Source organism: Typopeltis vanoorti, chromosome 10 (genome assembly GCF_054136105.1).
Source record: "Typopeltis vanoorti isolate ZY-2024b chromosome 10, IOZ_Tvanoo_1.0, whole genome shotgun sequence".
NCBI classification, from domain to species: Eukaryota; Metazoa; Arthropoda; class Arachnida; order Uropygi; family Thelyphonidae; genus Typopeltis; species Typopeltis vanoorti.
In genome coordinates, this window is record NC_143558.1 from 34,227,871 (window position 1) to 34,251,594 (window position 23,724).

At 34.2% G+C, this 23,724-nt stretch overlaps 1 protein-coding gene across 1 annotated transcript in view; it reads right to left on the minus strand.

Moving 5' to 3' along the window:
• The window catches only part of spn-E (tudor domain containing 9 protein spindle E), a 469,695-nt gene that overhangs the window by 202,398 nt on the left and 243,573 nt on the right, over nucleotides 1-23,724 (minus strand). The window contains exons 17-19 of the mRNA XM_090399558.1: nucleotides 22,740-22,902; nucleotides 17,699-17,762; nucleotides 13,229-13,292 (exon numbers count right to left, since the gene is read on the minus strand). Of these exons, the coding sequence (XP_090255684.1) occupies nucleotides 13,229-13,292; nucleotides 17,699-17,762; nucleotides 22,740-22,902 (291 nt within the window). The remainder of the gene's footprint in view (nucleotides 1-13,228; nucleotides 13,293-17,698; nucleotides 17,763-22,739; nucleotides 22,903-23,724) is intronic.

A 23,724-nucleotide genomic window follows, 5' to 3' on the forward strand; every position in this document is an offset into this window, starting at 1 on the left:
ACATTGATGGAATGGTACTCCAAGAGACTGATGAGGTGAGGGACTTAGGGGTGTTGGTGGATAGGGAGATGAAGTTCAGGGGACACATTGCTAAGGTGTCCAAGATTGCACATAGGATTACTGGGTTATTGAGGAACACACTAACATCTAGAGATTATTATTCCCCTTTATAAAGCATTGATACTTCCACATTTGGATTACTCTGCTCAGGTCTGGTCACCTGGATTCCTTGGAGATGAGGAGGTTGTAGAGGGTTCAGAGGAGAGTGACGTAAAAAATGCTTCCTACATTGATAAATTGAGAGCCTGTGGACTGCAGAGATTGGTTGATAGGCAGAGAAGAGGAGATATGATAGAAACCTTTAAATTACTAAACGGTTTTTTTTTTATAAGATTGATGCAGGGGAAATGTTTCAGTTGTGTGATAGTGATGGAAGAACGAGAGGTCATCCCTGGAAATTAAGGAAAAGTGTGGTTAACAAGAGTGTGAGAATGAGGTTTTTCGCCTGTAGGGTGGTGAATGATTGGAATGCATTGCCTGACTCAGTTTTGAGTTCTTCGTCTGTAAATGAATTCAAGAAGAGATATGATAAATATTGTTTTGATAGTTTGGGTCTCCCATGATGAGGCTATTGACTCCATGGAGATACCCATAATAATAATACCAAAATGAACGCTGATTACCATGTAACATTAAAAGAAAGGTTCGAATCCCTCTTCACATGGAGAACTTTGATGTCATCATTTTGTCCACTCACCTCTGAATCCTCTCCACCTCCAAGAAACCCATGCAATAAAAGTGAAAAGTGTGCAGAGTAGTTCAGATAATGTTATCTTAAATCTTTATACAAAAGGGATAATTTCCTTATTCTTGCCTGTCAGTGTTCCTTAACATTTAAGTGATCCTTTAATCTATTTTTTCTCACTTTTCAAATATGTTTTGTGAACTTCAATTCCATGTCCATCATTCCCCTCCCCCCCCAATTCTCAATTACTTATCATACCACAATAACCTGATCAATTACTTGCAGTGCAGTTCCATCTATGCAATGCACAGATTGTGTTTACATTCTAAAGTGCCTACATAATCTTACACTTTGCTACAATACACCTGACAACCATTATATTTATCCACAGTCTATTTAAATCATTCTGAAGGAATTCTACATTTTATTATTTCTTGCTAGTTTAACACTTGTTAGTAAGGGTCAAAGCTGTATAACTGAGAGGAGACCTCCACATAGCCTTTAAAGGAATGCGGAGAACCGACCAGGGCTTCTGACCTAATGTCCAATCCTCACCTTCTCGTGGTGCACCCTGTTGGGTATCTACTTGGATACTGAACGAACGATGATGGGCTGGCAATTTGGGATTTAGCCAACCAAATTGTATTCTTATTGGTTAAACCAAAATAAAAAACGATGGTACAACATGACAAAATTTCATGCCGGCTGGGGCGTCGCCCAGTTAAACAAGGTCCCCGTTGTTTTCACCAGGGAACCAGTGCGAACAGCGAAAAGTCAGCTACTGGAACAAATCTGAAAACAAACCCCAACTCAACATCAGAGTTAAAAATCGGTACTATCAATGTAAGAAGCCTGAATGGCAAAGAAATGGAGCTAGCTGAGGAATTAGATAAGTACCAGATCGACATAATAGGGGTGACTGAAACAAAAAAGACCAAAACTGGTGAGATCTTTCTGAGCAATAAATACAAAATGTTATATTCAGGCAATGACAATCAAGGAAAAGAAGGAGTAGCCATAGTATTCAACACAAAATACGAGGCTAATCTTCTTGAATGGCAGTCAGTCTCAAGTAGAGTAATGTGGGCAAATATGAGAATGGGGAACTGGACAAAGACCTATTTGTCCAGTTCCTGTTGAAGCTGCTACTTAATATCTATCTAGTTATTAATTATTTAGGGGGTCCCACAGACCTACCTAAATAATGTAGTGTATTATAGAAATCTATATGTTTTTAATCAATATTAGTGAATTCTCTGTGGATTCTTCCTCACAGTCTTGTTTTGTATCAGACTCATGGTTACTGACTAATTCTAAATCAATTTCACTGTCATCATCTCCGCTAAATGGCTCCTCGTCTGTCAAAGCGTCATCTATAAGTTGACGTAGCCTCTGTTCTTCCTGCTCATAACTCATTCTGGTAAAAAAAGATATTATTCTCAAAATATCCTCTAAATATTTATAAAGACGTATTTGCTTATAGTTGGTACGTAAAAATATAGAAGACACAGCTGTAATGATAATATTTTAGTAGAATATACATGAAAACAACTTACGTTTCGGAAGTAAATATAGTCACTTTTGGTAAGGGTGGGGTCTGGTGGACCCCAGCACACTAAACATGCTTGCACGCAACAGCCTGTCGTCTATGGCATCGAGTAGTGAGTTATGGGAGGGGAAGCTATACTGAGGCATGACTCACTGCCACGTGCTGTTTTGTTAAAAAGTTGGTCAATTTAAAATCTTTGGGGCCTGTGACACCCTATCTCACTAACGCTGGGTTAATGATGCTATTCATCCATTTAATTCTGAATTAATTCCTTCTCCTGACCCCAAAGAAGCATGCAATCTGATAATACTCTCCTTAAATACATATTCACCACTCCTATGTATTACTAACATCCTTGTTTTCACTGATACGAAATAACTGCAGTTATCTCTTAAGTGTTCTTAGATTGAAATTCTCTTAAATGCAAATGTGAAAACTAGAACAGCAGAAAGCTTTCAGATTTATGTGCAGATGGTTACTTTAGTTTAGAAGTGTTAATAAAGAAACAATGAAAACAATATTGCAACTTATTTAGCCTTCAGTGATCAAAGCATCTGACCAGGTTAATCACTAAGAAATTAATAGATATCGAAAAACAAAGGAACACACAAATAATCAATAAAAAAAAAAAGCAATGTATAATAAACTCCATTTTCATGAACACTTTGTCTCCAATACATCAATGACTCTCACTAACCTCAAATCCTATCAATAGTTTTGCTGATAACAGCACACCTATTCCTCATCATTTGTCTTCTTGTAGTACTCAACTGATCTTGTACAACCAATGTGCTAAACGCTGCACTCATTATATTTCTTTGGCAAAAGAACAACTATATGAACTTCAATGACAGCAAAATGTAGTCCCGTCTTACTTTTCATAGGGAGTTTTCTCACTTGCCCTTACTTTTGATATCAAGCCTTTCCTGGCACAAACATATCAATTCAGAAAATTTTGTATCCTCTTCTGTCCTGGATAGAACTCCTCAGTATATGCAAGATTCCTAATGAGTGGAATGGCAGAAAGATAATTCCACTATACGAGGGTAGAGCTAAGATCAATGCAGTGAATAATAGATCAATTAGTATCAATGATTCAAATTACTGGAAAGACTAGTTAGAAATTGCATCAAGTATGAACCAGCTTTTCCTAATCATTCCAGTTACCAGGGAATTGATAAGGGAAATGGATATACCAAGACATTCCTGGATTTTGCAAAAGCATTCCAAATTGAGGGTTGTTATACAAACTCAAATAGATCATTATTACGGGCGACTCCAAGGAGTCCTTAGACTCATTGAGGGAGGCCCTAAACATGTCCATCACAACTATTTGACATTCACACAGTATCTATCATACTTTGCCTTGAATTCATTCACTTCACAGCACCCACAACAGACTCAGGCAGCTTATTCCACTCATTCACTACTCTAAAAGTAAAACACTCAGCTCTAACACCCTTACTACCCTTACTTAAACAACTTTGTGGACAGACTAATTAGACAGTTAACCTCCTTCTGAAAATAAGAATTGTTTGGAAGAAGTCTTTTGTGTTGTATGTGATTGATTTAACTTAACGAGATTAGGATTTGGAATTTTAGTAACTGAGCAACATTAGAATGTTTGTTTATATTATCTTATGAATAGCTTGCAGAAGGAGTTTTAGCTTAACATCATATCGTTTGCAATCTATCCCAATTTTCATTTACTGTGTTTTACGATGTTTCATAACCTTTGATTTAATTTAGAGTATGTTAATTTCTTAACTCGAGTTTCCTTATTTAGTATTGAGTCAAATTGAATGTATGAATTTTTTTTAGTGTATTTTGTTTTGATATTCCAATAAAATAAAAATGTCATGTTTACCTAAACCTGAGTCATGCCTGATTACGATTCCAAACAACCACTTATAAAAATAAAACCTATTTTGGCGGAAAGGAATTAGAAAGTGTATATAATTATAGATTTAGCACGACTGCAATAATCTGAATCTATACGGCAGTGTTAAAGATCATTGTGCAAGAATGTCTAGGAATCTAGTATTGTCTCCCTTTTCTGCTATAGGATACTGGCTGGCGCAGCATAATATAAATTTGCCAGTATCCGAAGAGGAAACAATCCTAGATGTAAGCATATTAGGCCCGATATCTGACGAAGTAAAATAACAATTGAAAGATAGAATAGGAAGATATAAATCAGAAAAATATAGAGAAAGTAACGACATAACACTGCCTATCAACCAATTTCTGCAACCCACAAATCTTCAACCTGTTTTCATAAGGTTCATTCCATCAACCTGCTATCATCTTGGTCACTCTTGTCTGGATCCTCTCAATCTTCTCTCCATCAAGAAGAAACCTAGGTGACCAGATCTGGGCGATTTGCAAAATAAACTTGCAACATGGATTGGAGAGTGGGCTGACTGACAGTCATCAAAAAGTACTGTACAATGGTACTGTCTATGAAGAGAAGGAGGAAAGTGACCAGTGGTATATCATATCATAGGAAGTAATAAGTTTAAATTATAACTAGCTTCCCATCTACAATTTTCTTTAAAATTACTCTTATTTGTCAGGACTCCAATATTGTCAGACTTTATATTTCAGTCCTGTAAGGCAGTTCAAACTATCACTCCACCTAGATCTTTGGTCTTCCTCTGGATCTTTTTCCTACCATTCTGATATCAAATAACTTTTCTTTATTAATTAATTAGCTTTTATATTAGTTAAAAAAATTACCTTCTCAGCACTCTTGAAAAAGCAGGTTGTCTCCATTATCATACCTTTTTATCTATAAGTTCCATGTTATTGTAAAATAGTTACATTTTTCCAACGAAATGTTGTAAAAACTTAAATTCTCCCTTCTAAAAATGATTCAGATCTTATTGACTTTTATATGATTAGGTGGGAGAAAACTAAATATTGTATATAAGAAACTTCCAAGATTCTTAAAAGAATCTAGTGAAGACTTTATGAACATGCCAATGTTTAATACAAATGACCTATTTGCAATTTCAAACTTAAAACATTATACAAAACCAAAAACAAGAGACTGCAGAGAAGCCAGTAAACATTTTAGATTTGTCCACACGTACATTTTGTCACTTCATTCTGCAGAGCACTATTGGCTTCTTATTTCAGATGGCCAATTATTGGCTATGTGAAATACATGGTCAATAATCAGCATATTTCATTTTCTGTCAATATTATGTATAGTGATGATGTCCACTTTGATTCTACTGAGATTGCTCCATATGGAACTAGGATGAACAGTGGAAAGTCACATGACAATAAAAACTACAGGACCAATTTTGGGGTGATGCAACATCATTTTTGATCATCCTACTTTTTTGGTTTTAGCCAAGTGGACACAAATTTGGTAACCTAAGGCTCAAATTTCCTTCCACTCACTGATATAAACTGTTCATTTAAAGATCTACATTTAAATTAACAGGAATATATTTTTCAACCAAAACTATTATATAAAATCCACTAAACACCATGTGAATGAGAATACAGTACATTAAAAGTAATGAGACAGATTTTTTGTAATAAAAGAAACAAACACACTCAAGTAGAGTAATGTGGGCAAATATGAGAATGGGGAACTGGACAATGAGACTTATTTGTGCCTATGGTCCCACAGAAGGTTCTACTAAGGTAGAAGTGGAGGAATTTTTTGAGGCTTTAGAAAAAGCAACTGACACAATGAAAAAGGAAAAGTTGGTCCTTGTTGGGGATCTAAATAGCAGAGTAGGAAATGATTGTGAGACATACAAAAATATTTTGGGAAAATTTGGAGAAAAGAGCAAAGCTAATAATAATGGCAAATATCTGTTGGATTTCTGCTCAGGACATGGATTGGTTATTACTAACACCATGTTCCAACATAAAAATGTGCACAAATTCACATGGAGAGAAGAGACAAAGAATAAGAAAAGTCTCATTGACTATGTTATTGTTGACGGTGATGTTTTCTCCCTGGTGCAGGACACCAGAGTGTACAGAGGATTTGAAATTGGAAGTGATCACTATTTAGTCTTGAGCAGGATAAAATTGAATTTCATATTGAAAAGAATAACATGTAAGAAAGTTTTAAAGCGAATAAAAGTTGAGCAGCTCTCAGATGTGAACTGTAGACTAAAATACAGAAATATTATTGAAAAGAAAATGAAAGAGTTTGAGAACAGGAATCAAACCTTGGAGATTCAGTGGCAAACTCTGAAGGAAACATTGATTGATTCTGCCAGAGAGGCATGTGGTGAGGTTGTGTGCAAGGATAAAAAAATCAGAACTCCCTGGTGGACACAGGAAGTTAGAGGCAGTGAAGGAAAAGAAGAAAGCATATCAAAAGTTCCTGGCAAATAAGTCAGCTTTTACTCTTACAGAATACAGAGACAAATGTAAGAAAGCTAAACAGCGTGTAAAACTAGCTAAACAAAACTCATGGGAGGACTTTGGCAAGAATATAGAAAATAAATATCAAGAAGGTGGCAAAATATTCTGGAGGTTGTTGAAGAAGCTTAGGAATGGAGGAAAGAGTGCTGTAAAAGGAATTAGAGATGATAAAGGTGAAATGAAAACAGGAGAAAAAGATATCCTTGAAGTATGGAGTAATTACTTTGAAAAACTGCTAAATGAAACAAGCAGTGATGACAGCACAGTGATAAAAAACACTGACCAGGCATGCAGTCAGGAATACATATCCATACTTGAAGTAGAAAAAGCCATCAAAGGCTTGAAATGTGGAAAGGCAGCAGGAGTAGATGATATTCGACCAGAAATGCTGAAGTATGGTGGTATAAGAGTCTTACAGTGGCTGCACTGCATAGTTCAGAAAGCCTGGACAGAGGGACGAATTCCCGATGATTGGAGTAGAGCTCTCATAGTACCCATATATAAAAAGGGAAATAAAACTGAATGTGAGAATTACAGAGGTATTTCCCTACTGAGTGTTCCTGGCAAGATCTATGCAATCTATACTTGAGAAACGGTTGAGAAGAATTGTGGAAGAAAAGCTTGGTGAAGAACAAGCTGGATTCAGGCCAAATAGAGGCTGTCAGGATCAGATCTTCACTTTACGACAAATAGTCGAGAAAGCATGGGAATATAACAAAGATCTGTATTTAAGTTTTGTCGATTTGGAAAAGGCATATGACAAGGTGCCAAGAGAGAAGCTATTCAATACGCTGCAGTTATATGGTGTCAATGGGGCATTATATCAAGCAATACTTAGTCTTTATTTGAGTTGTGAGTCAGCAGTTAGAATTGAAGTACAGGAAGATGGTTTAATGTTAAATCTGGTGTGAGACAAGGATGTACATTATCCCCTCTGTTATTCATTATCTATATGGATCACATTATGAAGGAATGTGGTATTAAACCTGATATCAAAATTGGAGATGTTAATGTCAGCTCTTTGCTTTATGCGGATGATGTTATACTTCTAAATAAATCCGCTACAAGTCTGCAAGATTCTCTGACTAAATTGAATAGCTGTTGTAATAGATATGGTATGAAGGTCAGCAATAAAAAGACAAAGACAATGAAAATAGGCAGAATCATTGAAAATGTCAACTGTGTTGTGAATGGAGAACCTGTGGAACAAGTAAAACATTTCAGCTACTTAGGCACAATTTTTACTGAAGATGGTAAATTAAATATAGAAATAGACAACAGAATCAGCAAAGCTGGTATCGTGGGAAGTCAATTGAATAAATTCATATGGAATAAGAAAGAAATTAGTCGGAACACTAAATTAGCTGTATACAAGACTGTGTTCAAACCAATTTTAACTTATGGATCTGAGAGCTGGGTCAGAAGTAAAACACTTGACCAAAGACTAGAGACCGCAGATATGAGAGTCCTGAGAAAGATTAGAGGCGTGAACAGATGACATCAATGGCAATATCATATTAAAAATGAGGATATTAGGAAAGAACTTGACATTGTCAGCATCCAGGAATGCTTTAGCAGAGCTAATCTCAGATGGTATGGTCACTTAAATAGAATGGGAGAGGAAAAATTAGCAAAACAAGTGTTCTCTGCCAGGTTGGCAGGAAAACGACCCAGAGGAAGACCAAGATATAGGTGGATTGATACGGTACAAAGTGCCTTAGACGATAGAAATATAAGATCTGATAATGTTGGAGTCTTGACAAGTAACAGACTGATTTGGAGGAAAATTGTAGATAGGAAGTTAGTAATGATGTAATTTTTTCATGTAGTACTGTCATATCCTGTACACCCCTTGAGGGTAAATGGCAGGAATTTGATGATGACATATTTATAGTTTAGACCACTAGAGTGTTGTAATTTGTAGGTGCAACTTTCGAGTCATGTGACACAGTAGTTGATTGTGGCAACCATTGAAGTACGAGTGGAGCATGTCAGAAGTTGCACCAAGGAGCAAAGAGCTGTGATATAATTTCCCTAAATTAGGGAAAACTGCTTCAGAAGCGTACCAAGACCTAAAAAAAACGTTTACAGTGATGACTAAGCCATGCAGTGTTCCACTTGTTTTCAACAGTTAAAGAAGGGAGGGAGTCCTTGAAGAATGAACCATGCTGTGGATGGTCAGTTTCTACTCACTGTACAGCTTGATGTCAGTAAAGAAATAGCCAGATTAATCTTAGAGATATGCACAAGAGGAAGATTTGTTTGAGGTTTGTGCTGCACACGTTGACACACAAAACAGAGCATTGGGTTGCATGTTGTCGAAGTCTCATCCATGTAGCTGATCTGGATCATGATGCATTGTAAAGAATTGTCACTGATAACAAAAGTTTGTATTTTCAGTTTGATTTGAAAATGAAATGCCAGAGCATGGAACATTTCCCTGTCAGAAGAAATTCGGGTTGCAAAAATCATGCGTCATGTCAAGACAGTAGTTTTTTTTTTTTTTTGACACTGGTGGAATTATCCACTATGAATTTATTCCTGAGGGTACCACAATGAATAGTCAGTATTATTTAGGAGTAATGCAATGACTGTAGGCCTGCATGTGATGTGTCAGGAATTTATTCCTGAGGGTACCACAATGAACAATTAGTATTATTTAGAGAAAGATGTTGAAAGTTTATTTTTCACTTGGTTAGAGTATAATAAATTTAGTTTAATCCTTTATTCAAGTGTGAGCAAACGAAGTTTGCGCCTGAAAGTATCTTCAGGACTGGGGTAAAGTGGTACAACACCAGGGCAACTCGTTGCAAAGGTGGAGCAAGCTACCAACACTCCTACCTCAGTATCTCCTATAATGCAAAACACATCTCCTTGCAGATATGTCTAATGTTATGCATTAAGGGAAGGGCCACTACCCAGACTAGTTTCGACCTTTATTGAGCTCTCTTCAGTGGGAGCCAGGCCCAAGTGGAGATACCAGGCAGAAGCATTAGCAAGTCATCTCTACCTATAAGAGTTGCCAAATGGTGAGCCACCCTTTCTGCCTGGTATCTCCACTTGGGCCTGGCTCCCACTGAAGAGACCTCAATAAAGGTCAAAACTAGTCTGGGTAGTGGTCCTTCCCTTAATGCATAACATTAGACATAACCGCAATGAGATGTGTTTTGCATTATAGGAGATACTGAGATAGGAGTGTTGGTAGCTTGCTCCACCTTTGCAACGAGTTGTCCTGGTGTTGTACCACCTTACCCTAGTCCTGAAGATACTTTCAGGTGTAAACTTTGTTTGCTCACACTTGGATAAAGGATTAAACTAAATTTATTATAGTATTATTTAGGAGCAATGCAATGATTATAGGCCTGCATGTGATGTGTCAGGAAAGCACTGTTCCACAACAGTTGGTTTCTGTTGCATGGCAATATGCCTGTGCACTATATGCTGCCCATGAAGCAGTTTCTGGATTCAAAGTCTATCCGTGTGATTGGACATCCCCTCACAATTTGCCAGATTTGGCTCACACAGACTTTTTCCCCCTCTTCCCAAAGATGTACCTCGAAAGGAGAATGCTTCAGCAACAATGAGGACATCCAATGCAGTGTGACCCAGAGACTGAAGGAAGTTCCCATTCAGGACTTCCACCATGCCTTCAAACACCTGTATGACAAATGTAAATAGTGTGTGGAGTTGGAAGATTATTTTGAATCTATGCAATGACAATTCCAAATAGTTATTTGATATAATAATCATTCAAAAGACATATTTCGGTGATTACACCATATTTTTTATTATTCAGTTATACAATATACTGAAATAATAGTTCCAGACAAGTTTTGTAAATCGTTGGATTTACATCTTCAGGAGTAAATAGTATAACTTGAAGTTTAAACAAGAGAAATTAATAAATACAAATCATAACCATCTGGCTATTCATAAACTCAAATAACAGAATGCAGATATAAAACGTTATTGACGTTGAACAATACTGGACGATGTCACGTGTTCTTGTTCTCGTTCATACAGTCCAAGCTCAGATTAAGGTAGTTTTTTTTTTATTAGAGCTGACCATACTTTGAGAATTAAACCTTGATTTTTATTGCATTGGGTTCGGTTTTCAGCATATTAGCAGCTTCTTTAAATTTTCTTATGTAGCTGTTGTTTTCTATGTATGACAGCGTCGTTTTTTGCCAGAGTACATCTTGTCCAGTGGAAGTGGTATGGAAAGCAAGACCCGTTTTTTTGTTCTCTTTTGTATTGTATGTCTTTTTGGTGTTCAGCCATGCGTATTTCTCCAGATCTTCCTGTCTGTCCTACACAGCAAATCTTGCAAGAGCAATGGATTTTGTAGACACCTGGTTTTTTAAGAGGATGATGAGGTGGTTTTGGTGGATGTAAGAATCTTGAGATTTTTTCCATAGGAAGGCTACTTTTACGTTGTGTTTGTTCATTAATTTGGCTAGCTTGTCTGTAACATTTTTGATATAAGGAAGCGAGATTGTGTTTTTGTAATCCTGTTTTATTGTGTTGTTAGCTGGAGGCATTTTAAGGACTTGATGGTTTTTGTTTCTTTCCATCTTTCTTGTGTGCTGGAGATATTGTATGCTCTGTCTCGAAGAGTTTTAATTAAGCTTATTTTTTGTGAAGGATAGTGGTGCGAGGCTGCATTTAGAAATCTTCCTGTGTTTGTTGGCTTCCTATATACCGAGAAGGAGAGTTTATTTTCTTCATTAACTTCTAATAGAATATCTAGAAAAGGAAGTTTTCTATTTCCTTCTTGTTCTAAAGTGAATTTTATGGTGTTGTGCAAATTGTTGATATAATCTTTAAAATTGATAAGTTCATCTGTTCCATTCCACATGATAAAAATATCATCTACATAGCGTAGCCATATTTTTGGTTTTTTTATGGCAATTCTTTAGAGCATTGTTTTCAAATTTTTCCATAAATAGGTTTGATAATGATAAACCCATGGCCAATCCTTCCTTTTTGTTCCCAGATTCTGTCTTGATAGGTGAAAAAAAGTATTGTTTATACAATGTTTAAAAAGATCTAAGATGTCCGGAGGGAAGAGGTCTTCTAGGAGATTCAAAATTTGTCTCGGGATGTTTGTAAACAAGCTGATAATGTCTAGACTTGCTAAGATGTCTGTTGGACCAATATGTATATCTTTCACATTTTCTATGAAATGTGTACTATTTTTTATGAAGGAAGATGTTTTTCCTATATGATGCGAGATCATGTTGGTGAGGTATTTTGCCAAGTTGGAAGTCGGTGAATCTCTTCCATCTACTATTGGTCTTAAAGGTATATCTGTCTTATGGATCTTTGGAACACCATAGATTCTTGGTATCAAAGGATGTTTTGATTGTAAGTATTTTTTAAGTTCTTCCGTCCAGAGAGGCACTTTTTTTATGAGATCATTTTTTTTTGTGTGTGTATGCCAAGTCGGGTCTCTGTCTAAGGGTTTGTAGGTGTTTGTATCCTCCAGGAGACTTTTCATTTTATTATCATATTCTGTAGCATTTAAAACGACAGTTGCGTTGCCTTTATCCGCTTTGATTATGACAATATTTTTGTCATCCTTTAATTTTTTAAGGCAAGCGTATTCATTGTAAGGTAGATTCCTACAAGGTAATCTGCTTTTTAATAGTAAAGCTGTACTCTCTATACGGATAAGATCCGCAGTGTTGTCCGGTATATTTCTAATTCCTTTTTCTATTTGTGCTATGATATCAATTTTTGGTAGGAAACGTGGGGTTAAGGCAAAGTTAAAACCCATTAAGTAAAAGGTTGTTCTCTTCTTTTGTTAGGACTCTCAAAGAAAGGTTAATAACTACTTTTGAATGATCTAGTTGTTTTTTTATGTATTTCTTTCTTCTGAAGGAGTAAATTGAACTTATGAATTAATGTATGTTTCTTCTGTTCTGAGATCACTATTGCTTTGTTTAATGTAACACTATCAATGTTGTTCCATAGGTAGGATGGAAGAGATGTGGCCAGTTCATTATGAAGAGAACAAGTGTTATTATTAATTAATGCTAATTCAGCTCTAGTGACTAATTCTTTCTCTTAATTAAGAGAGCTAGTTCCATTTTATGATAAATTCTGGAATCCTTGTTTGTATGGAACATGCGTTTGATTTTGATGAATTTCGGGATGACTTCGTTATCTCTGCATCAGATGAGGAAAATTAGACGGTTAATGAAGTTGTAATGTTTAATGCATAGTTTCTCTAGTTGTATAACTTTATGCCAAAAGTAGTCTCCGTAAGTTTGTAATTGCAGGCATAGACTTCTGTGGCTAATTGGTTCAAAAGACATTTCGGTGATTACACCACATTTTTTATTATTCAGTTATGCAATATACCGAAATATTGTATTTTCAGTATATTGTATAACTGAATAATAAAAAATGTGATGTAATCACCGAAATATGTCTTTTGAACCAATTAGCCACAGAAGTCTATGCCTGCAAATAATAATCATTACTTAACGGGCATGCTGCATACAATTATATCTGTCATAATAGCAACTTACCCAGTAGGCATGTAGAAAAGCAATTGCATCACTGAATGTTCCATTTGCCCATGCTAACTTTGTTCTGAAAATGAACAAGTAAAAGTCTGAAAAACATAAGAGCACAAAGTAGTGGGAAGGTGAGGAAAATAAATGAATATGACTTAATTTTCTCATATATTTAGTGAATATCTGAATTATAAAACACTTTTTTTTTCCAAAATTCAGAAAGTAATTTTTATTATATATATATATATTTTTACTGGGACTCCCCCACCCACAAAAGATTATAAACCTATAGTTCATTACTACCGTAGGTAGGGACAATAATATAAAAAATATACAGAATGAATACAAAATACTTGAAGATTCTAGTGCAATATATATCATCCAAAATTAATAAACTGGGTATAGCCACACACACAGGAATCCCTCACTTTACACAGTTAATATATCCTATGAAAATGCTATGCTGTGCGAGAACATATTAACCAAATATTATGAACAATGAAAAATAAATGCAACTCATCCATGGGTTCTCAATCTTTATTCAAGTTTTTTTTTAAATACATTTGTTTTTACTGCTGAATAACTGCATAGGATAAAATGTTTGAAACAAATGAAAGTTTATTAAGCACTGTATAATATGTATTCATAATTATACATTTAAAAGAAAATTACGAGAAATATTTAAACAAGGCAGTTTGCATTATCTTTTACTTCTTTTTCTGAGTTCTTGTGGTAGCAGCTTATAGCTTTGTAGACATTCCCAAGGAATTGCATATATATATGGAATGTAGGCATTCCACACTGGCAGAATTGTGCTTCATTGACAGAATAATGTTTCTAATGTTATGTTCTTCATTAACCAAATTGCAATGCAAAAGAAAATGACATTTCCTTCTATGCTATGATTATCTTGTTCTTCATATCCACATTGTTTATTGGTGCTAATGAGGTCATTTTCTGTTGAGGTCATATGATATTTCTTCAAATATCATAGAATCCATCTGTTAGGTAAAGCCTACAAAATTATTTGCACAATGTTGCAGAAGTTTTTTCCTTATGGCTCTCATGTTACTTTGTATCACTTGGTACCATGTTTTGTCAATATTTTCAATAGCATTTTTCCAGAACTCCACTAATATAATTGGCTTGCTGCATGTAGTTGCTTGGATTGCCTGCTTAAAAGTTCTTTTCATCTAATAAACCTTAAAAGTTACAATTGTTTCTTGAACCCAGAGAATGTAAAATTGATGCATTTGGTGTTAAATTTATCACCTTCACTTTTTCATTTAAATTATCCAGCAAAACAGAACAGGACAACTGGGAAATTATCTAAAAGCAACAAAGCTTTAAAACTAAGATTATTTTCTTTAAAATATCTTTCAGCTGAAAGGTATTGGACAAACAATTACTGAACCAATCAAAGAAATTCACAGTAATCCCTGCTGTTTTTTAGCATGTGAAATGACAGGTAGTGACTGCTGGCAGTAGCATCTATGTGACCTAAGATTTTTAATGTGACACACAAGCATGGACTTCAGTTTTTCAGTTGTAATCTCCTTCAACATTATCATCCATTTAGTGTTATTCAATTCTTTGCAAGAAAAGTTACAAATTTAATTTGCAAAATTTGTATTTGTGAATTTTCTCAATGATATAGAAAATCTCAAATGTAATTCTGATTTCAAGTTTATATATATAAACTTGATTATATATATATATATATATATATATATATATATATAAAAGCTTATTTGCTTTTAAAAGTTTGCTTTATATAAATGCCCATCAGCTGCATCATAAACAGGTGTCACCACATATTTTCTACAAATGAAAATTTGAAAGAGGATGTTAACACAATCCATTTAATTAGATACTTGTGTTTGATGCTGCAATCAAATTGTTTTGCTTGTGTATGTGCAGTATCATGTCTGTGGGAGGGGAGATGTTTTCCATTAATGTCACTTTCATTCCAGTTGTCTCTAATTATACCAATTTTCACTAAATATGGTAAAGCTAAACCTTGCCTTAAGATCAGTGCAACAAGACTCATCTGGACCAACATGAATGGAATGTGTTAAGTGAATTTTTAATCAGTGTTAAATAAATTGTGGTACTAATTTATTAAAAGAGTTCATTCAAATAGTATTATCTGAACATATGTGTGAAATTGGCTCTATGACATGCAATTTATGGATTGTTTTTTTTCCATATTTTGCTGCTTGATACAAGGGGTCTTCAGAAAAAGAATGAAAAAATTATAAAAACATTCATAAAATGGCATATGTCACGTTTTTACAACATATCTTGGTCACAGCTATGTTTCAGAATTTAATTCTAAATATATACTGCATGTATACATTTAGATTTCATGCTACCTTTTTGAATATTTTACAGTTTACTTTCTTAAAGATGATCTAACACGAGCCAATAAATTTGTGCATCCCACTGCTGGGCAAAGGCCTCTCCCAATATTTTCCACTCTTCCCTCTCATAGACCATCCTTTTGCTCTGGATCACTTGCTCACTCTGAAAATTCAAACTGTAGTAAGAACAGTCCATAGTCCATCTGATGTTCATTCTGGTACAAGGCCAGCCTAATTCCACTTTACAGTTGGGTTTTGTGAATGTAACCAATAATTCCTGTAATCTGTCTGAAGTCTAGATTTACCTTTTATGCTCTTAATTTCCAAAACACATCATCCTTCCATTGCTTGCTCTTTGGGCTGTTGTGTATGTCAAGGAACAAGTGTAGGTACTGCATGTCAATGTGAGCAATATAATGAAAACCATTAGCTTCTGTTTAAAGGAGAGCAAATTGCTTTCAATCCCGAATAATTATTTCATGCTTTGGTTACTCTGGAAGATATTTCTAAATGTATACTGCATGTATACATTGCTTGTTATTGAAGGGATTTTTTTTTTAATATATTTTATTTATTTTTTTATGAGGAACCCACCTATAGTATGCTAGTACCGTGGATGGGCAAATTTGTTCCGGGTATATTCAGACAGGTATTCAAATATTGATACCATCCAGTAAGACAGGAATTTTTCAGTTATTAGTCAACTGTTATCTGAAATGTAAAATTAATTTCAAATTCCAGAGTTTGTTTGCATTGTTAAGTTTGTTTATCATCCCTATCAATTCAGTGGATCATCTGAGAAGATAGCAATACCATCGAGTATAGGCACCTGAAAATTACCTAGTTATCTCTGCTAAGGTTACTGATCCCTTGTTGGGCAAATCAAGTTTTTTTTTTTTTTTTTTTTTTTTTGTTTGAACAGATGCTCAAGCAATAAAAAATATAGGGCTATTGGATCACCTCCGTTAAGCTTCTCCATGTTTCTGTGTCCAAAGGTGGGTAAGGGTGGCAAATGAGAACTGCTGTGGAATGAGAACAGCAGAATTCATATCGGTATCGCTAAGTAATTGGCGAGTCGTCAAGTAGCATAGCAGTCAGCTGTTAAACTTTTTCCATTATCTATGAGAATACTGTGGTCAGAGCAATGACTTTTTGGGAATAGGCTAGATAAGAGCTTGCCTCCAAGCTGCTGGAGAGAGATGCCAGACAAGTAAGGCATTTTGAAGAGATGATATAAGATGGGTGTGAGTTCTGGAGCACAAGCTTTTAGTATAACTGGAGAATCACCTAGTCTCTTTAGTCTTGAGAAAGTTTTTTTTTTTTTTTTTTTTATTCCAAATATTATTTATCTCCTGCTTAACTCCTGACACCTTACAAAACTCAAATCTCCCTAACCTTAAAATGCTATTCCTACATTTGGGACAGTACATCCAAGATTTCCCTTAGAATGCTTGACTGTATTCAGAAGCAAGCAAGCAATTTGCTTTCCCATGGATTCTCTGTTGTTACATTGTCCTTAGGTATTTCCATGGGCACTGCTCCATTGCTGGTCAACATGCTTATACAGTTGAACTTCGAGCTCATTGAACCAACTTCTTCTCCTCTACTTTCATTTCCTATTCCCTACAGTGTTTTGCCCCATCCTCAGGCCTTCAAGAAATAAATCAATAAATTCCCTTTTTCTTTTTAGTCCCTTGCCCATACACAGCACTGCCATGTCATGGAACCTTTTGTAAGACTAATTTAAAAAAAAAATCCCAAGTAGCTAGGTGGAAAAGAAATACCTTAAACTCTTATCAATATTTCAGTTTAGTCATCCACATCCTGGTAACAAAGACAGACTAAAATTTAGATGTGTGAAATGTGACAAAATTCATACATTTGATATCAACCTATTAAATTTCATAAAATATGGATCAGGATAGTTCTTGACTTCCAAATTATTATTCTTACCAATTAGACAACTATGTTAATACAGCTCAGAATCTGGCACAACACTCCAAGTACAAGTATCAAAAAGAGAAATGATAATTTGGCATAGATAACTACTGTTCATGAAGATACTTGAATAATAATGATGTGTTAAAAAACAGTATCTATTTAAAAAAAAAAAACTTACTTGTAAGCTTCTAAAAATTTCTGAAATGGCTTGGCAAAAAAGTTTTTTAGTGAAAAACTAGCAGCTGAAATTAAAAAAAATAATTATAAATAATAAAGACAGAAAACTATCATTTAAGAATTAGTACAGAACTTTTTTCCAGATATTCCACAATTTTTCATGGCTAAAATTGAAGCTTACATAAAAGCTTCAAAAAGTTGGTAATGATGTTTTATGTTTATATAGTTTTATTTGCATAATGAGAATGTAGTTAAATGATGTTAATACACACTAAGCGCCATCCTGCATGTATGATATCGCAACAAGACAAAAATTAAACACAGAAATCAAAACCTGTATAAAATTTGCATGCATTTCTAAATAACTTCAAGTGCAACTGTTACTTAAAAGGTGTCAAAACATGTAGGTATTCAAACTATTAAATTATGGATCTGAGAGATTAGAAATAAAACAGACTGATGACCAGAAACCACAGAAAAGAAAAATGTCACTTTATTGAAGCAAAAACTAGAAGGAGGCCGGCCGACAAGTTATACAAATAAACAAGAGAGGATAAACTCTTAAATTTAGTTATAATTTAAACATAAGGCTGATATGTTTTGCTGTCATCTGATTGACATACAAAATTCAAAAACTTCAAACAGTCACTGTTAGATGTTTTAATTCAAATTGCTAATAAAAGTGGCTAATCATTAATCATAAAATAATAAAAGCATTACAAGTTGTAAATGAATTAAAGACTTTCAAATATGAAATAAGACCTTGGTTTCTATTTTAGGTGCTTTGCAAACAAAGACTTTAGAAGATTCCTTCAATATCCTAATGAAAAAACATCTTCTAGGTAAGGCACTGATATAGATGGCCAATCCATTTTATGTTGTTCAGCAAGACCACTTTTCTCTTTCCATTCTGTCACTCAAACGTTCTTTCACATGAATTTCAGACTGACTGACATAAACCCTTCCACATGGATATGGAATCTTATATACTTCAGGGTATTTTTCAAACATATTACCATCTTTGAGTAAGCATAGGAATTTCTGTAGGATCATAACTGTAATTAATTTCTGTAGTCACATAAGTTGGTTTTCCATTGATTTTTCAGAGAATTTATTTAATAACCTTTTAAAGTAGCCAATCAGAAGGAATTAGTTGAACAGGATAATAAGTTCCTCTTTCATTTTTGTTCCATCATTCTTAATTGTTTAAAGTGAATTTTAAGGTTACGATTATACTTGGCTTTTGTCAAGGATGGTGAAAGGAGCTATAAGGAATTTTTTGAATTAGAGAAAGCAGCTGACATATCATTATTATTTACACCTCCAGAGAGTCCAAGGACTCATCGAGGGAGGGCACTTGCTCTAAAACTCTGTCTCCACCATTCAATCACCAATTGACAGCATCTACCGCCAACCACCAACAGTACTTCCACAGACAATTACAAACATCCATGCCCACGGCAGGATTCGAACTCTCAGTTTTCTGGCTGGAGAGTGGATATGTTATCCACTCTGCCAACCAGACCGGCAAAAATATAATAATAAAAAAGAGCAGAGTAGGAAATGAATACAAGACAAATGTGTTTAGAAAAGATGTGAAAAAATGAGAAACATTCCAACATAAAAGATATGCATAAATCTACATGACAAGAATATACAAGAAATGATTCATATGGATTATTATTATGGATAATGATATCTTCATACCAGTTGGGGGATACAAGAGCAAGCAGTGAATTTGAAACATAAAGGCATCATCTAATTCTGAGGAGGATAAAACAATTCACACTGAAAAGAAAGTTTTAAAAGAAATCAAAGATAAGTGGCTTTCAAACTGTAGATACAAACATATGAATATTAATGTGGAAAAGTGGCATTTAACTTGATATTAAAACTGAAGATATTAAAATTTGCTTCTAAGTTTCTATTTTGCTCATGTTATTTTTCAAAATAAATTCACTGGTCTTCAGAACTAAATTAAATAACTGTTGTAGCAAATTTGGTATGAAAAAACAATGCAAAAATCAAGAATGCGTCTGAAAACCTCAGTTGTATAGAAAAACATTACAACAAATAAAATGTTTCAAGTATTCAACCACAATTTTTAGTAAAGATGGCAAATTTAAAATTTTTAAGGATATAACATAAAAAGAAAAGTTTGTTGGGTGCAAGCTGAATAAGTTAATATGGAATAAGAAAAGTCAGTCTAAACTGACAGTTTAGGCTAAGTGACACACAATTGCCAGAAAGTTATGACAAAAATTCATGAGCGAATCCATGGCATCAACAACAAAATAACTGTGTTAATCTAAGGAACTTTTTTTTTTCTTATATGTAGTTTTGCATACCTATCCCTGCAGAGAAGAGAATAGATAAGCAAGACTGTTAATGACAAAATGAGGGAAAAGACCTAGAGAAAGCCAAATATGGTAGTTGAAAATGTTAAAAATTTGACAAATAAGACATAATATCAAAAGTGGTCCCAGGAGATTCTCCAAATATTTCCATGGGTTGTGTTCATTGATGGATAAAGTTAGCTAAGAGGTATGCTGTAGTTGAGTGAAAGAGAATCCACATTGATGGTCACTATTTAATTGGTGGATCTCAAGGAGAGTGAAGAATTGGTTGCTAGTTGTAACAACTGCTAGAAGTAACCAATTCTGAGTACTAATCATAAGCCAATGAAACAATAGTTTGACAACTCCCGCACCCCCCCAAAGGGACAGATTGAATAAAGGCTTCCTTCCATGCTGTTGGACAGATGCCAGATAATTTTGACAGTTTGTATCAGCAGTAAAGGATGGGTTAATTTTGAAAAACAGGTTTTTAGTAAGAGATACCATCTGAACATGACAGGAGATGCATGAAAGAACAGAAGCTGTCTTCAAATAGCCTTAAGTGCCCTTTGAGCAGTAAAGTCTAAACTGCTCTTTGAGCAGGAGGCAAATTTTTTTTTTTTGCATTTAGCACTTGACAGTCTGCTTTGGATTTGAAGTTTTTAACTAAGACCTTTAAAAAGTATGCTTTATATATATATATATATATATATATATATATATATATATATATATATATATCTTGAAGTCTACTTTAGTAGACTGAGTAAGATGAGGAATGAAGAGGCCCATGGTAAATTGCAAAGATTATTTTCACTTATCATACAGAGCAAATGTTTGGATGGGAGAGAAGAGACATCAGACCATTGAAAGGAGGCATAACATTCCTGAGGAGGTCATCCCAAATGGTAATAATGTAATGCCATAGGACACAAGGTTAAGAATGCCTGAGATAAGGTAAATCTGTAGAAAAGAAAAAAGAGAGTCATGACTGGACTTGCCAACAACAGAGCTAACATCTACAGCACATTTTGGAGGAAGTTGGTTAAGAAAAAGTCCAGTGTGTTAGGAGAATGAGGATTATTAGTTAATTTGGATGGTAGGTAATCTGTGTTGGATTATTGCTGCTTTCAAGAATGATTTCACTCTGTGTAATCACTAAGGACATTGACCTTCAAAATTAAATAATCAAAAGTCATCATGTCATTGGAATTAGGAGAGTGGTAAAGGCAGCAAATGAAAGTTCGAATAAGGGAGACAAGGAAATCTTCAGTCAAAGCAAACCACACAGAAAAGATTCATGGCATGAAAATGAAATGTCAGATCTGATAAATGAATCCTTTTTCTGCTTTCTAAAGGAAGGACAGAATAATGCAAGATGCTTACAATCGAGGTCAACTGTGGCTGTACAAACATATCATCTGATTGTGTACATGATTATTATTTATGTTGATACCATGAATGTGGAAGTTTATTTTATTTAATTATTATTTCTAGAAAGGATTTTTATTTATTTTTTACAGGGATACTTTTGACAATTGTGGATATTTTTGAATTTTAAGAGCAGTGTTGTTATAATTTATCATGGTAAATTATACTAAGAAATTATATCCTTGTTTTTATCATTTACCCAAGTAAGCACATGAAGTAACATCATATGTTACTTGTATATGGAAATTTTGACTTCACAAATTGTCAGTTCACAGCACTTCCTTTTAGGCTTGTATAGTGCCATGCATTATGGTAATGGTCATTACCCAAAGTAAATTATAATTGATATAAATTATAAACAAGCAAAAAATCTTTGCTACAACTATCTTAATAACATAGTGTTACATCTCCAACTTACAGGCGAGACTTAACTTCTATCACTGATTTACTCAGTCTTAGTATCTTCATAGATCTAGCTCCCACTAATGAGACCACAATAAAAGTTAAAACCAGTCTGGGTAGTGATCCTTATCATAATGTATGATAATATTCAATTATGAAAGGGTAGTGTCCTGTGTGCTATGGGATACTAAGACAATCTAATGTGAAGTAATCTGCTTCCATATACAAATAAGCTAAAATGAATGAGAAAAGAATTTTTTTAAATGGATAATAAAATTAAACTGCCTTTAGGAAAACTTGTCAGATGAGCCACTGGCAACAGCTGTTATCAATGATGAATCACTATAATGCTAATTAAATAGCAGTGACCTGCTATGATTTCTACAAATTTCATTTTTTCACCACAGTTTTACAGGCAGAAATTGAATGATTGGAAATGGATAAAAATGTTATACAGATGAACTGGCTAAATAAACCTTCCTGAACAAACATGAATTATATATATATATATATATATATATATATATATATATTCATTTTAATATAAACTGACTAAAAATCTGAGAATTATAACAAATTGAGATTTATTTGAAAATGCAACGTTTCGTCGGGATTGACTATTGCGTTTTCAAATAAATCTCAATGTGTTATAATTCTCAGATTTTTAGTCAGTTTATATTAAAATGAACATATCCAACCTCCGAGTTAATAGTAGTAATAGTTATATACACACACACACACACACACATTGGTAACACTGTTCTTAAATATTTCTACATAAATCTATTTCAGCTTTTAACAGTTATAGATTTTGGTCAGCTATTACTGATAAAAGAGAAGTATATTAAATGGATATGATAAAGAAATTCTTACCAATAATAATACATTCCTCCAAACAACCTAGAACATAGCCAAGCAAAATCAATTTTGTTATCTTTACATCTAAAGGTAATAATGCCATGACTTGTCCCATAAAAGTTAAGTCACCATCATAAGGGGTCATGCAACCCTCAGAAGTAACGGCCAATGCTCCAGCCTATATTAAAAAAAGTGTTCATTACTAAATTTTCTAAAGAACTTGCTTTGTATATAAATTCCTTTATCAATTTTAATATCAAAATAAGGAATTTTATATACAAAGCAAGTCTTTTACACTTGCTTAAATTAAGAATGAATTGAGAATTAAGAATGAAAAGACAAAAACTAACTTTTGTCTTTTCTTAGTTAACTCTAGCAAATATAAAAATATTTACATGGTGAGTATTAGTTACACATATTCAGTTACATATATTTTTAGCAAATGTTACATACTAAGATAACAGCTTCAGGATCAGCAGAAGTTTTTTTTTCTTTCTGTTCTCTCTGCCAGTAATACACACAAGGTAAAACAATTTATGAAACTGTTATATCTAATCCAACAACTGTTGTTTTGTGATAAAGTACTTATATCACGTATCAGTCTTAGTAAGTCTGTAAAAGACTATATACATATATCATTCTCATCTGTTCAGGATGGATCGAGTGTTTCAAGAATCCATGGAACACTCAAGATGGGTCTGGGTTAATTGTTCCATGAATTTTTTTCCTTCATCGGATTGTGTCCACTGCAAGCCTTGCCATTTGTTGGAATAAGGTTAATCCTGATCATGGTTTTCACAGCTTCACACTATCTTTTCTTTTCAGTCTTCCTCTGCCTCAGTTACTTCAACACTTCAGTAAAGGATGTAGGCAGTCTTTATTGGCACATCCTGAATATGTAGCCAAACTACTATAGCTGTCTTTTGTGTATCCTATTTAAGATATTTTCGGTGTAGCCCAACTTTCTCTGACATTGACAATCTTTTTTTCAGTCCTGCTA